Below are 17,389 nucleotides of genomic sequence, written 5' to 3' on the forward strand. Positions count from 1 at the left end.
GATCAAAGTGTCTTAAAGAAAAAGGGAAATTACTGTTTATGAAGCTACACACATTGATTATGGGTAGATAAGGAGTGCATATAAGGGGCTGCACTTCTAGCAAAGTGTGGCGAAGGAAGCAGACTGCCCAGCAATCAGAAAGAATAGTATCTGGGTCTCTAAGGCTTCTCTTAAAACAAGCTATCATCTAAGTGAGGTGACATCTAAATCCACACAGAAACAGCACATCAGCTTGTGTGATCCAATGATTGTAAACAATGAAATCTTTAAGACCAGAGGAGGGCATGGTATCAATGCTTAAATTCTGAGCACCCAGATGGCTGTGGATGACAGAAAAAGCTCAAAATCCATCAGCATGGTCCCCATATGGATTAAGCCTCTGGTGAATCCCCTCTGACAACTGACCAGGAATGCGGATGGTGTTACTAAGAGACAAGAGTGCGTTGGAAAGTAGACTAATTCAGAAAGAGCTAGGTTAAAATTTAATGCCTTATCATATGTTCTCCCTGTTGACCCATTTTTATTTGTTCTAGTTTTAACTATTTTCTTACTTTCTTTTTAATTGAAGTTTTCTATTTTATTGTTGATTTCTTTTTTTTCAGGGAGGGGTAATGTTTTACTTTTTATGAAATCCAGGATAGGGAAATCTTTAGAGACAGTAATGGGATTAATGGTTTCACAGGGTTATGGAAGGGGAGCTGAGGAGAATTGGGAGCTAATAATAATGAGTACAAGAAAAAAATGTTCTAAAATTTATTGTAATGATATTTGCACAACTCCTCTTTAGTATATTTAAAACAACCATTGAATAGTATGATATGTGAATTATGTCAATAAAACTTAAAATGTAAAGAGTAGGGTTGCACAGCCGATCAATGTTATTGCTGTCAATAAGCTGTACCATTGTAAAGTGTTGAAAAAGTTTTGTGATAGATAGGTCTATTTGGCTTGATTTGAAGATTAAGTTGTAAAACACTAACGTTCAAAAATGATCAAGTAGAAGAGTAAAAGAGACATTCCTACCAAAAATACCCATTCATTCACAAGTAAGAAGAGCTACTGATGCTGTTAAAGACAATAAAAAATGTTTATTATACAAGTAAGTGCATACAAGATTGGAGAGAATGACTGTGTATGCATGCATGTGTGTGTATATCAACATTTTGGTTTGAGAAAAGAATCAATCTAAAATTCTGATAGCATTTATTTGGTTCTAAATCATGTACTACTAAAATAAGGAATAATTTTATAGGTACCAGCAATTCATATGTTCAATATTTTAATTAAATCCATACACATCTACATTACTTTGTTTTCTTGGAGCACATGCCAACTCAAGTCAATGAGAAACAGCCAAGTATAACGTGAGGAGCATTGCTAGGAATAATCTAAGAGAAAGATGATTGAGAGAATAGGCTATATAATATATGGAAAACCTTGAAAGTTTCCAATTTTATACTTTCTAGTCATCTACTTTTTTTGGAAATTCAAGGCATTTGAGAAGAAAGTCAAGTAATCAGTTAGGTCTAAGGAAAGCCTCTGAAAAATTTAAGGTCATTCTTGGTCATATAATTTTCATCTGAGCATTATATTCAAAGTATGTCATTTTTAGTTAACTACTATAGCAATACTCACTGGTATTTCACTTGGTAAGATTTTGAAAAAGACTACTGATTACTAGTTATATATGGCAGCAAGGAAGGCTAAAAGTTAGTCTGTGAACCAAAAGATCAATGGTTCAAATACAGCAGCCACACCGGCACAAAGGTGAATGTATGTTTCCATAAAGACTGATGGCCTTGGAAAGAAACAATTCTACTTGGAGCAGTTCTATTCACTCCATACAGTTGCTAAGAGACATAACTGACTCAATAGCAGTGGTTTGGGGGTATGATCAAAAAGGGAACAGGTGTAAATATAATGTTTTGATTTCTCATACATACTGTTATTAACACTATAGTCTTAGTAATGTAATCATGTGTTATTCAATAGTCTCTAAATAATGTCCTTCTACTCCTTGGACTACAATGGATTGATACCAGAGAGAAAGTAACTAATGTTACTTTCCAGCAATCAATCCCTAATCTCTTAATGACAGGATGTGCTTCTGTCCCCTTCAAGCCTTTTATCCCTTTTGATAAACAAGGTTTCTATATAAAGATGTCTTTGTGGGTACAATTTTTCAGATATCATTCTCCAAAAAGTAAAAAAAATGACCTGGAGAAATATTACTTCTACATAAAATGTTTTCCTATAAAAATCTCTTGAGAAATTATTTCTTTAATCTATACCACCTTCAGAAACTTTTAACAAAAATTCAACTTAGTATTCATAACTTCTCATTCTAACCTGGTAAATATAATGTCAGATGTAAAGTTTACTTAAATACAATATTTTGTTACCAATATATTTACCACAATTTTACAAAAGGAAAATTTTACAGCCAAATGATAATGATTTTGGAGATAAGACATTTGTAATAGTAAAGGATATAACACCAATAATGTTCAAGGTGGGTGAAATGTTGAGTGGTATAATATTTAAGGTGATGCTGTGATATACTGGAGATAAACAGTGTATATATATATACATATATACACATATACATAGTAGTTTAATGTGTGTGTGTGTGTATATATATATATATATATAATAAAGCAATCATTATTACAATAACAAGGTATAAATTCTAGGAAGGAAACAAAGGGCATAAAATGAAACAATAATAAACAGAATAGAAAATAGCAAGATGACAGTTGTAGCCAAATTAAAAATCACACTAAAAAGCAGAGATCAAGTAAAGCAAGATCCAAGTGCACATTGCCTACAAGAAGAAAAAAAAATTAAAGAGTGGAAGCAATGACTGCTATGCTAAACCACCCCCCAAAAGAGACCTGTTGCCATAGAATCAATTACAACTAATAGCAACTCTGAGTTAGACAAAATGTTAGTAACTGTTAGATTTCAGGGAAAAGACTATTACCAGGAATAAAGAGGGTTCTTTCATTATAACAAATCAATTAAGAGGGTATGAGAATGCTAAATGAGTTTTGAACAAAATAATAGTTCTAAATACATGAAGGAAAATTTTATAAAACAGAAAGTAGAAATAGCTAAATGAAGAATGGAAGGGTAGTGGGCTATTTTAATAATCTCTCTAAAGTTAATAAAAATGCTGACAGAAAATCAGAAGGAATACAGAACAACTATTATATAACTATACTTAGTTTACATTTATAGAATATCCCAACCAACATTAGCAGAATATACCTTATTCTCTCAAGTTCATGGACCATTTATCAAGAAGCACTGTACTTGGAAGAAGCACACCAGCCTGGCTGACCATGAGGTGTAGAAGAGACCAGTTATCAGACATCAAAGAGCTAAAAACCACATCAGTGGGTGCCCACCTTCCTGACACGACCACTGAAAACAAACGTGTGCATAAGCAAATGTGGTGAAGAGAGCTAATGTGCGCGACTATCAAAAGACATAGCGACTGGGGTCTTAAAGACTTGAAGATAAACAAGTGGCCATCTAGCTGAGAAGCATCAAAGCCCACATGGAAGAAGCAACCGAGCCTGTCTGACCATAAGGTGCAGAAGGGACCAGTTATCAGACAGCAAAGAGCTAAAAACCATCAGTGGGTGCCTACCTCCCTGATACGATCAATGAAGACAAATGTGTGCATAAGCAAATGTGGTGAAGAAAGCTGACGGTGCCCAACTATCAAAAGATATAGCGTCTGGGGTCTTAAAGGCTCGAAGATAAAGAAGTGGCCACATAGCTCAGAAGCAACAAAGCCCACTTGGAAGAAACACACCAGCCTGTGTGATCATAAACTGTCGAAGGGATCAGATATCAAGCATCAAGGAACAAAAAAAACCGTATCATTGAAAATGTGGGTGAGTGCAGAGTGGAGATTCAAAGCCCAATGGTAGACAACCGGACATCCCTTGCTGAGGGGTTGTGGGGAGGAGATGAACCAGACAGGGTGCAGGGTAGCAACGATGAAACATATAACTTTCCTCGAGTTCTTAAATGCTTCCTCCCCCCCCCCACTATCATGATTCCAATTCTATCTTGCAAATCTGTCTAGACCAGAGGATGTACATTGGTACAGATAGCAACTGGAAACACAGGAAATCCAGGACAGATGACTCCTCCAGGACCAGTGATGAGAGTGGTGACACCTGGAGGGTGGAGAGAATGTAGGCTAGAAAGGGGGAACTGATTACAGGAATCTACGTATAGCCTCCTCCCTGGGGGAGGGACAGCAGAGAAGAGGGCAGAAGGAGACATCAGACAGTGTAACATATGACAAACTAATAATATATGAATGATGAAGGGTTCATGAGGTAGGGGGGAGTGTGGGGAGGGAGGGGGAAAATGAGCAGCAGATATTAAGGGCTCAAGTAGAAGGCAAATGTTTTGAGAATGATGATGGCAATAAATGTACATATGTTCTTGACACAATGGATGTATGTATGGATTGTGATAAGAATTGTATGAGCCCCCAATAAAATGATTAAAAAAAACCCAACACTGTACTTTGGATTGTAAAACACATGACAAAATATTAAGCATTCCAATAATGGTAAGCATTTTCTCTAACCACATGGAATTACAAATCAAGAGAGATACTTAGGAAATCCACAAATATTTGAAAATGAAAGCATTTTGAATTAGATTTTATTTATAGTGGAATAAAAATGAAAGCCGAGCATATCCATATCTGTGCATTATAGCTAAAGCTGTAAGGGAAATTTAGTGCATTAAATGCATTATAGTGAACAATGACTACGAAATAATGGTTATCATGTGACTTCCAAAGTCAATATATTACACAGTAGCCACGTTAAAGCAGTACTTGCTTTGTTGTCCTTTATTTTTTCGAGCATCGATACTTTATTGTATTATCTTTGCAGACAAGGTATTGGCTGAGCAAGCAGCAAGGTGTGGTAAACAATGAATTCAAACTAGGTTTAAATTCTAGCCATGATAGAGAAATTTTGGACCTAGAAACCTTATCTAAGTATCTGTCTTTTTGGTCCTGTGGAGAAAGACTAGGGCTCAATAGCTAACAGAATTATTCTGAGTTAACAAAACTTCCCATAGCTTCAGGGCTATAGTAGGTACTTCACATCTATTACCTACCTGCTTACTTTTTATCACCTTGCCAGGCCTAGCACTCCCCAAAGTATTAAGTAGGGTTTTTCTTGGTATATGATTTTTATACATTCCACTAAGAGCAAATCCACTAAATACTACTCTAACTTTTAGGCGCTATCAAGTTGATTCCGATGAACAGCAACCTTTTTTGTGTACAGTATAACAAATCACTGCCTGAGCAGCCTCACAATTGTTCGGTTTGAGTGCGCTGTAGCAACCATTCTGTCAATCCATCTCATGTTCTACTTTATCAAACATGGTATCTTTTCTCCAGGTACTGGGCTCTCCTGATAACATATTCTAAATGTACAAGCTAAAGTCTTGCCATTCTCTAGTAACCAGAACCTGCTGGCTGTACTTTCTCCAAGACAGATTTATTTGTTAATTCTGGCAGTCCATAGCACTTTCAATATTTTTAACCAACCCCATATTCAAGGGTATTCATTTTATAGTCTTCCTTATTTGCTGTCCAGCTTTCAGAAGCATATGAAATTATTGTAAATATCATGAATTGGATCATGCACGTCTTAGCCTCAAAATGACCTCTTTGCTCTTTAACTCTTTACAGAGGTCAATGCAATGCATCATTTGATTTGTTGACTGTTCCTTCCATGAGTGTTGCGGATCCAAGTACAATGAAATCCTGGAGTTTCAGTCTTTTATTTTTTTTATCATGAAGTTCCAGTTGTTGGGATTTTTTCTTTCTTTACATTGGAACTTTATGTACTGCATCCCATTGCCTTCAGCAGTATGAACAACAAGCAAGCTCCACACTACTCCTAGCGGACATCCTTTTGCAACAGTCAAGCACTTACTGATCCTGGTGACTCAGCATGCGTAAGGAAACTTCCCTATTTTAGAAATAAAACTGGAATGAAAATTTTCTCTAAGGAACCATTCATTACCTTGCCACTGGTAATGTATTTGCAATTAATTTTAAGAAATTTCTCAGTAAATGCTTCTTCCTCCTCAGAAGTTGAAGACACAACTCGTGCAGGCCGTATGCCTGCAAAAGTAGACGGGGAAGTTGTTTCCTTCTGGTGAACTATGTCAGGACTCTAAAAGGAAAGAAAAATCAGGCATTTCAGAAAACTAAATAAAAATAAGCGCATTAGTAATACCAAAAGAACAACATTCCCCAATGACCAAATGATCACTGTACTGTTCCTTTTCACATTCTGAAGTTCAGGCAAGAGTAAATTCTAAAAGGTACAGTTTGGTGGGGAAATATTTTCTTTCAGGAAGAATTAGAAGAAAGAATGGCACTGTTTTCATGTTTAGTAACATTCTCAAAGATGGCTTTAACTTAACATGTTGAGTGATTTTTTAATAGATATGTACATATCTTATAAACAGCTAGGAACCATCCACTCCTTTACCTTCATCCCCACACATACGAAAACATGTCTCTCTCCTCCAGTCTTTCACACGCACATACTCTGGCCTCCTGAACTGAATCTTGGAGTCTGTAAGATTACAATATCCCTCAGGCAATGGGAGCAAAGAAAAGAAAGCAGTATCTGAGGTACTATGCAGTGCCATTTAAAACCTAAAGCCATTGTGGTAGTTATATAATTTCCTGTCAACGTGAGGATATTATGAGTGAAGAGGTGGGTGGAATCTAGCCTATCAGGTCACAGCTTGATGGTGCCTCCTTCTGGGCGTGGCCTTCTCCTGAAGATTCTGGAACAGCCTCTCTTGCTCCCTGGAGGTGGGCCACACTCCACTTTCCTGTTGACAAACCACATGGAGCCACACTGATGGCAACCAGAGCCTGAAGATGCTTCTATCACAACTGGATCCATAGACTTTTCCCCCACCAGCCTATGATCTTCCTGCATTCAGTATCAATGCATGTACTGTATGAGTTTAAAGAGGAACGTATGGACTAACGTTGGACATATGGCCAATATTTGATGTAAGGACTTGATTTGGACTGCGCTGGGATAGTTTCTCAATAGACAATTTTTCTTTGATATAAGGCTTTATTACACATACATTGAGTGTCTGAATTTGTTTCTTTAGTCAACCCGGACTAACATAGTCACAAACACTCTTCAATACCATCCCACTAATAATTACCTAGATCAAAACTTCTTGGCATTTCTGATGTCATGAACCATTGTCCTACTAAAGCGTATGAATCTCCTCCTACTCAGAATGGTTTTGAATGTATAATACAAAATATAGGATTTACTAGGAAAATCTATGAAGAGACTGGCGAAGGCTCCTGGAAATATGGAATTAAGAGAGTTAAATTAAAAAGATAAACAATGTTTACCAATATCAGCTCCTGCAAGGCCAGGAAACTGGTAAGCAATGACACCAGCCATTTAGCTCATCCCTGAAGGACGAATGATCCTCAGAATGTATCTATGTCAATATAATCTTTTTTAGTTTATCGAATGAAGAAAAATGGGTGCCCTTGGAAGATATTTTTTACATTAGGAAACCAAAATAAGTCAGAAGGAGGAGTCAAATCAGGACTATAAAGTAGATGCTCAATGTAACTCTTGCAAAATCCCTTTTTGATCAAAGGAATGACAGGAACATTGTTGTCATGGAAAAGGATTTTCTGATGACGCTTTCCTGGGTGTTTATATTTTTTTTGCTAAAGTTTTGACTAACTTTATCAAAATACTCTCATAAGTAGATGTCAGCCTTAGGCCCGGCAGAAAGTCAACAGGCAAAATTATTTCCTTGAGCATCTCCCAAAATTGTTATGACCTTTTGCCTCTGACCCACATCTGCTCTGACTGGTTCACTTCCATTTTTTTTTTTTGTGAGTCAGAGTTTTGGTTGGGCATCATCTCTAGATTCATACTGGTAAAGTTTTGTCTCCTGTTATAGTTCTTTCAAGAAATACTTCATGATTTCAATTCCACTCCTTAAAATATCCACTGCCACCCTAACCTCGCCTGCGTCTAGATGCAATAGTTTGGGTACCCATCAAACAGAAAGTTAACTTTAATTTTTCTTTTTTTCTTTTTTGGGGGAGCAGCCCTTTATGCAGTCTCTGAGGGCTGGGGGAAGTTTAATTTTTCAATCAAAATTTTATAAATAAGCTGGAATGATTAAGATGGTCATTGCCTCTGGGGTTGTCTTTTTCAACAGTGGCATAAACAAGATTAACTTTTCCTTGCTTCATCTTCAACATTTTCTCATCCCTTCTTAAAATGAATTGCCCATTTGTAAATTGCTGATTTATTTAGGATATTGTCCCCATAAAGGCTTTGTGAGGTATAACGATTTCACCATTGGCTTCACTAGACATAGGCTACTTGTTCTTGCTTCAATTTTAGCAGAATTCATGTTGCTATGATGCCTTCTTTGTGCTCCCAACTAGATCCCTTGCAGACATGTTATAAAAGTGTCAGGGCACTTTTTTTTATGTGAAAAATTTTGAAAGCCATGTAGCTTTTTTATACTATGCATTTTCCATGAACTTTTTGAAAGTCCTCTGATTATATTGAAAAGCAATTATCAAAATGTTTTAAAGTACACATTATTTACAACACATTAAATAACAAAACCTAGTAATAACATAGTGAATTATAACTGTGAAGTAATGATGGTCAGACAATTTTGTGATACAAAAAGATATCAGGGTTCTAGTGGCGACATCACAGCCTTATCTGGTATTACTAATCTAGTGTGCTGGTTATATATCCATAATTAAAATAAATGTTAGATGTCACCAAAAAGTTAGTGAAGAGTAAGGATATTTATATTTTTAACAATTTCAAGACTACCTAATGCCTAGCATCCTTTAAGTAACTCCACAGATATGCTCATTATTTTATCAGCAAGTGTTACAATGTCTTGTAGAGCATTTTTCATAGTAGCAAGATTCTTCTGAGATTTGTGGCAAAATCTGCCACTCTGCAATTTCAACTAAATATCTGATTTTGCTTATTAAAATTATAAAGGACAAGCTTGCCTCATTTTTAATCTAATACTCTTAAAATACTTGAAAAGAACTCCAAATCTTAACCGTTTTTTTTCTCTTCTAATAAGTGGATCTGTTTGGCTATAATTTTTAAAGTACTTTATAAATCACATGTCCTTACTAAAACAAAGAATTAAATCCCTAGAGATCAGTGGTAGTTTCAACACGCTTGTTGAGGAAGGGAAAAAAATGCAGATCATTAAAAAAAAGTAATTGAATATATTACTATTCTATTTTTAAATAAAATAGAATTAGATTTTCAACAATTATATTTCAATCATTAATTTCTACTAATCAAGTTTTCATTACTCCAATTAATGATGCAGAATAAAAACACTCATCCTGTGTACATTGGTAGTTAGTATATCCAGAAGTTTTTTTTATCATGTATTCATCTACCAATAATGACCTATCAGTTTGCTGTACTGTGCTAACTTGTGTGTTTATTAATGATGCTAGTACCCAGCAATAGCGATCAACAGGGTTACCCATGGGGGACAAGTTTGAGCAGAATTTCCAGATTAAGGCAGACTTGGAAGAAAGGGATGGCAATTTACTTCAAAATAAAGAAACAAATAGAAGTCAATGAAAGCCCTATGTATTAAAACAAAATATTGTCCGGGATAGTGCTTGAAGATGAGCCTCCCAAGTTGGAGGGCACTCAAATATGCCTGAGAATGAACTGCTGACCCTAATGACATGGATGGAGTAGACCTTTCCGAACCATTCACTAACTCATGTTGTAAAACTCTAAAGGTGGCAACCAGCTGTTTATGACTAGCAAATTACTCCAAATCCAATTAACATCATATTATTTATTGCATTCCTTTACTAGTCACAAAATATAGCTCTGCGTATTGTTAAATGTACCCTTCCCATGAAGATTCATTGGTGAGGTTTCCTCAAAGTCTCAAATTCTGTAACTTAGAAGCTATGCTAATCCTTTTACTTGCTGATATAAAAGAATTAATCAGAGTATTATTGTGTTAAAAAGAATATAAGAGATTAATTTTTCAGACACTCAAAATAAAACACACAAAAAATTTTATTTAAGGAAGTCCAAATTTGTTCAGAAAAATAAATTGCTGATTACTTGTAGTAGTTATAAATTACAAAAATGTACAATACCCAAAACATCAGTAGCATCTTTTTGTAGTGGCGTTGATTGGTATTTACAGATTTAGCATTAATACATTAGTCCTGAAATTTGTTTGAGGCTTCCAGAAGTTTTTATATAATTTTGCTGTAACCACCAGAGAAGGCATTCTACTGAATTCAGACTCATAATAACCCTACGGGACAAAGTGAAACTACCTACGCCTATGGGTTTACAGGGCTGTACATTTTTATAAGAACAGAAAACCTCATTTTTTATTCAGAGCAGCTGGTGCGGTCAAACTGCTGGTCGCGTGGTTACCAACCCAATGAACAACGCACTACACTACCAGGGCTCTAACTCGGGAAGAGAAAGTCTATAAAATCATTACAATGCTGGTAGGTTTGGAATGCCATTCGTGGGCTTAACCTATGTAATGGCAGGTCTCCAGAGAAGAAATATAAAATTCCTTTCAGAGACATTTTAATTAAAATGGTTAAATAAATAGTTCCCTAAAATTAATTGGTAAACATAAATATATAGGATACTCATTTCTTAAAAACAGAATTCTCGATAGTAATATTTGAATCACTGAAGTAAAATAGTTTATATTACACAGTTTGTCAAAGAACAAACCATAGTCTTATAAAGATTTCAAATCAGACATAGAATTGCTATTGTGATATTACTCTTGTTATATAAATTCTCAATATATGGAAAGAGTTACCAAATTAAATGATCATATCACATTTTTAAGAGACAGTTTAAGAATATCATTTGGACCATCATCAACAAAATCATTAAGTATGTTTGGCTGTGTAATTCAATAGGCAAAATTTCTTTAGAAATGTATTACAGGAAGATGTGCATATATACAGTGAAATATATTCTTAGCCATCTTGACACTTACAGTGGTCTTATCAAATTCAGCTTCTGATGATGTTGGTGACAAAGGACTTATGGGGCTTAGTGATGGAGAGCTCTCAACACTGGAAACATATTCAGGATCAGGAACATATAAAACCTATAAGAAAATATTCACAAAACGATTCAGTAAAACCAAAATGTTAATAATCAGGCAGCATCATAAAAGGAAATTTTATGATGAGTAAAAGACTTATAAATGTAACCAAAAAGTGAAACAAATCAGAAAGAAATGTAAGATTAGTTTAGACATGTTTGATAACACATACTGTTGTAATAAAGTGGGAAAGCAGCTATTTTCATATATTACTGGATTTCCTCTTAAAGGACAATTTGGCATTAGCTGTAAAATGATTATGCATATAATCTTTGTCCCCATAATTTTTGTTCTAGAAGTTTGATCTAAAGAAATCTTGTATACATAGAAAAACAGATATACATATATCCAACTAAAACTTTTTAAATAAAATTTTTTAAATTTTGGGTCGGCTTATACTCACGTATATATGTATATGGTATATGTCTACATATATTCATTACAATAATGTTTACAATAAAAAAATTATAGAAAACTCATTGTGTGACTAGTAACCTATGATTCATCAATGAATACACTACCCACATATAATATAGATGGAGATGGAGCTGTGCTTTAATAGAGCATTTTTCAAGAAATTAAATTGAAAAAAAATTTTTTGCTGAATATTTATGGAAGGAGATGTGAACTGATAATTGCAGTTGCTTCTGGTAACAAAAAACTAGATGGTGTGAAGTGGAAAGATAAAGTATCAATCTATTATACTTTAGCATGTTGTATCATAATTATATATAAGCCTCTTCAGGAAATTTGTAAATTAAAAATTAATTTTCAAAATATAAACTCACATGATTTACAAAATGGCTTAACTGAAGGGGTTCGTGGCACATACTACTTTGTTTTAAAAGCTAAAATATTTTAAAAACACAATTCAAAATTGTTTTAGTGTGCATTAGAAATACATATTATATAATTTTCTTATATAGCTAATATAATTTGTTCAAAGCATGCATAAAATGATATGCTAATATATATATTGCTAACTATACCATAATAGATACTTTGTCTTGTTACTAAAATTGTCTAAATGCCAATGCAATAATAATAAATTTCAAAAAGGAACATTACCTGTCCTGTAACAACTGATCGGGAGAATAATTTATTTAACTGAACAAGTTCATTGGGTGTTGTATCGAATTTCAAAGCTATACTGTTCAAAGAATCCCTCGATTCAACCTGTTTCAAATAAAAGAATTAATTATTTTAATATATTAAACCAGGAAAAAAAGATATTTAATGGACATTAATATCTCTTAAGGACCAATCCTATGTTTAACTAATACACAATATCTTCAGTTAAATACCATAAAATTTTGTGCTTTATTACCAAATAGTCTTAACTTACTTACTACAACACAGATTGCATGCCTTATAAGCATGTTGTATCACAATTACATGTGGCCTCCACTTCAAGCCATTTCAAAATGAAAAATAATTTACAAAGCACAAACATATTATTTTCATTTTACAAAGACTTAAAGTAGTATTTCATTGAATAGTTCACAAAATATATGCAACTTAAAAACACACACATACTTTTATTAGCAAAATACTCTTGATTAGACCATCTCAAAATGAAATTTCTACCAATATCTATTTACATTTATTGCTTTTTAGATGTAAAACTAGAAAATATATTTCAACCAAATTTGAACAGTCTGCTCCTGAATCATTAGTATATTTTCAAGATAATATCCATCAGTCCTATCTAAAGAAATCATAAATCATGACATTTTGTCAGTTTTCCTAAAAGCAAAAGTTATTGAAAATAATTTATGAATAATCAACTTATTCTCTCAGTGTCTTAATACATAAGACATTATGATAATTCTGTAGAGTGTAAAGGGCTTGGCAGTCTAATTGGGAAATAAGATAGACACAAATACATGTTACATAAAAGATGAAAATAAATTTTAAATGGAACAAGTATAACAAGTTCCAAGTATGGATAAAGCACCATATGCTCCAAATGTTCCACAGAAGACTTTATAGCAGATAAAAAATTAAAGATTGAGCCTTGAAGAATGGATAGGATTTTGAGAAGTCAAGAAAAGAAAAAAGGACATTCCAACTAAAGAGACTAGACTGACATGGTTAAGAGTCTCACAGAACATATGTGTGGGAAATTCTACTTCTCCCAAACATTCAGAATACTCCTAAAGCAGATTCATAACAACGACAGAAAGGATACCAAGTTAACAAAGCAAAATGTAGTTTAATTGATTTCAAGACTAATGTAAGGTCCAGGAAAAATAAACTAGAAAAAGAAGGAGCTGATTTAGTTCAAAGAACAATGGCAGGCAATTTTCTAGAAATTGTAAATGATTCTTTAGACCAAAAAAACAAGGAGCAAGATAAAAACATGTGTAAATCCAGACTTATTGTACTTTGACTTCAGAACTACAAAGACAAAGAGAGGATCTTAGAGCAGCCTGACAACAGAGGCAAATACTGGTACCTATGAAATCCTGCCATAGAGGTGCAATCTAGGAGTTGATGCTTGGCTAGAGATACAGGCTTAGCAAACATGGGAGGTTGTGTGGTAGTATATCCATGAATATATGTATATATATATTATGTATTATCAAATATAATATATATTAATATATAGTAAATATAAATACATATAGGCTTGTCAGAGGATTTATGTACTTATTTTGGTACAAATAATCCATGGATGTGGTGAAACATACAGGAAGCAAAGTTAAGGAAACCTCTTAGACATAATTAAACACCTTGAGGGAATGAATCACAGGGCTTGGAAGACCAGGATGAAAGCTTCACAGGACACCAAGGTCAACTGGCCCAATATAGTTTACGAAGACAATATTCTACATCCTGTTTTGGTGACTGTGGTTGTAAAATTTTGTGAACAGCCATCTGAGATACACTTGTCAGTGTCTCCTTTTCCAGAGTTAAGAATAATATTGAGAACAAAATTATATATGGAAATAGCTAGTCCAATGGATAATGGACTTACAAACATCAGTATCTATGACTTCAGATCAGAAGAACTAGATGATGCATGACTATTACCAACTACTCTAAAAAGAATCACACTAAAGATCCTGGATAGGATGAGAGAAAAATATGAAACAACTCAGTATCCTAAAAAAGACCAGGCCTATTGGTCAAATAAAGATTAGTGGAACCCACAAACAAAGTCACCATTCAGGTTTGCTACTGAACTTACACTTGCGATAGGAAAATCAAACATTTAAGACCGAAGGGCAGCATTTACCCAAGGAGAGAGAATTAGGTTTAAAGGAGGAATGGAAACAGAAAACACTGGGGGGGAAATGGGATAAGTGGGTTGTACACTAAGGAAATTAAAATGGAGAGTTTATACAAAAGGTAGATAAATTGTTGAAAGTAAAACTTATGATCTGTTCTGTAAACTTTTACCTAAATCACAACAGAAATTTTAAAATAAATTTCAATAACTTTTAAACTACATTTCAACTTGAAAGCTTGGATTTTATCATCAACAACACTATTATGATTTGCTTTCCTTAAAATTAAAAGCTCACATTCATAATAGTCAATAAAATGTTTGTAAAAGAAATAAAAGCAGCTCCAAAGAAAGGGAAAAAAATGCCTTTAAGTTACCAAAAACTAAAGGGCACAAGACAATATCTTCAAAGTGCTAACTGAAAGTAATTCTGAACCCAAAAATCTATACCAAAAAGTCAACTCACTGCCATGGAGTAGATTCTGAACCACAGTGAGCCTTTACGTGAAGTCTTAATCAAAGAGACAGCCTTATCTTTCTTTCAGAGCAGCCACAGGATTGGAATTGCTGACCTTATGGTTAAGCAGCCCAATGCCTAATCCACTGCACCACCAGGGCTCTTTAGACGACTAAACTACTTGGAGTAAGAGTGAAATAAAGAGAGTTAAAAAAAATTTTAAGACTTTCTATTTATAGTCACTGAAAGTATTACTAAATACCTTAAAAAAGGGGACACGGACTAAAAGGCGAATGTTAGTATGATGGTATGACTTATTACTTAGGGGAAGGCAGTTTCAGTAAAAAGGTATATGAATACTGAAGTAACAAATAATAGACCCAGAACGAAAAATCCTATCACTGTGAATGATGTGGGACTTGAGAGTAGACTCAAAGCCCATCTGTAGACAATTAGACATTCCCTTACAGGAAGAACAAGCCAATCGGGGTGTAGTATAGCACCGATGAAACATACAACTTTCCTCCAGTTCTTTAATGCTTCCTCCCCCCTCCCCCGCCGCCATTATCATGACCTCAATACTACCTTACAAATCTGACTAGACCAGAACATGTACACTGCTACAGGTAAGAGCTCACAACACAGGGAATCTAGGACAGATAAACCCCTCAGGGCCAATAGTGAGAACAAAGATACCAGGAGGGAAAGGAAAAGGGAGAATGGGAGAACCAATCACAATGATCTACATACAACCCCTTTCCTAGGGGAATGAACAACAGAAAAGTGGGTGAAGGGAGACAGTGGTTGGTGTAAGACATGGGGGATATTATACATTTATAAATCATCAAAGGATCATGAGGGAGGCAGGGTGGGGGAGAGGGGAAATGAACTGATAACAAGGGTTCAAGTAGAAAGAAAATGGTGATGGCAACATATGTATAAATGTGCTTGACACAATGGATGGATGTATGGATTGTGATAAGAGCTCTAAGAGTCCCCCAATAAAATGATTTAAAAATAAGCAAATAATATAATTATAGTTATTTTCAAGGTCCACTCGATTGTTATTTAAAATAAATTTACGTTGATGTTACAATTAAAACATGGTTTATAATTGTATAGAGACAAACATGCACATGCATAAGATTATTTTAACTTTGCTCTGATTGGTAAGTGCCATCAAGTTGATTACCATTCTTAAGGACCACAGAATAAAATACTGTTTGCAGGAGCGAACGCTGAGCAGCCTAGTGTTCAAAGATGGACTTGAAAAATTCAGAAAGAGAACAGGCATACACAGTGTAGTAATGCATGGGGAAGGGGAGAGTGAAAATAAAGCTGGTAACACATAATTTGTGGCTGAATTCAATTAATATGTGGAAGCTGATGGTTTCATTCCACAGCAAGCGTTCAGCTATAACAAAAGCGGGCATTTTGGGGGAAACGATGCTCAATAGGACTCTCATTACTATAGAGGAAAAGGCATTATCAGGCCACAAGCCATTGAAAAGATAAATTCATTCTGTTGTGTTTTGAAACTGAAACCCATGGGGTTTAAACAACAAAATACTGTATTCTTTTTGATATTTAATGTACTGTATTTATGTGTTTAGATGTTTTCGGGGATATTTCCACAACCCAGGGCTGCTGTATTAAAGTCCTGAAAAAATTAATTTTTAAGTGTAATTGTTGGACCTCAGAACCATTTATTTGGCTTTTCATTATTTCTTGTAAGAAAAATATATTTTTACTTTTTCACTGTTCAAAAATGAATTTGGAACTAATTGAGTTCAACAATTGAGGTTTATCACTGTAATTACCCTGAAGGCTATTGCTTCAAGTCCTCATTGCTTTCAACCATGGTGTGGTTCATCTGCAAATCACAGGTTAAATGAGTCTTCCTCCAGCCATGATGTTTTCTTCTCCTTCATATAACTGAACTTATTTGATTATCTGTTCAACTTACAGACTGAAGAAGTATAGTGTAAGGACATGACCCTGATACGCAACTTTTTTTTTACTTTAAATCATATAGTAGTAGTTTTTTGTTCTGTCTGAATGACTACCTCTTCATCTCAGTAGTACAGACCATAATGGTCTGGATTTATCATTCTTTGCAATATTACATGTAATTTGTTATAATACATACAGCTGAATACCTTTGCATAGTCAATAAAACACGGGCATACTTCTTTCTGATATTGTCTGCTTTCAGTCAAGGTCCATCTGATATCTGCAATGAAATCACTTGTTCCATGTCCTCTCTTAAATCTAGCTAGACTTTTAAGAAATTTTCTGTCAATCAAAGAACTGCTACAATGATTTTTAAGTATCTTTAAAAACATGTTACTTGTATGAGATATCAATTGTAATTTCTGTTCTCTATTGGATCAATTTCTTTGGAATGGACACAGATCTATCTTTTCCAATTGGTTGGTCAGGTATTCCAAATGTCTTGTCAG

General features: G+C 34.5%; 1 protein-coding gene across 5 annotated transcripts in view; it reads right to left on the minus strand.

Moving 5' to 3' along the window:
- The window catches only part of OXR1 (oxidation resistance 1), a 459,178-nt gene that overhangs the window by 38,607 nt on the left and 403,182 nt on the right, over positions 1-17,389 (minus strand). For all 5 annotated transcript variants that reach the window (XM_075549367.1, XM_075549368.1, XM_075549365.1 and 2 more), the window contains 3 exons: positions 12,307-12,414; positions 11,128-11,241; positions 6,078-6,230 (listed from right to left, as the gene is read on the minus strand). In XM_075549367.1, coding sequence (XP_075405482.1) covers positions 6,078-6,230; positions 11,128-11,241; positions 12,307-12,414 — 375 coding nt within the window. The remainder of the gene's footprint in view (positions 1-6,077; positions 6,231-11,127; positions 11,242-12,306; positions 12,415-17,389) is intronic.

This window comes from Tenrec ecaudatus, chromosome 5 (genome assembly GCF_050624435.1).
Source record: "Tenrec ecaudatus isolate mTenEca1 chromosome 5, mTenEca1.hap1, whole genome shotgun sequence".
NCBI classification, from domain to species: domain Eukaryota; kingdom Metazoa; phylum Chordata; class Mammalia; order Afrosoricida; family Tenrecidae; genus Tenrec; species Tenrec ecaudatus.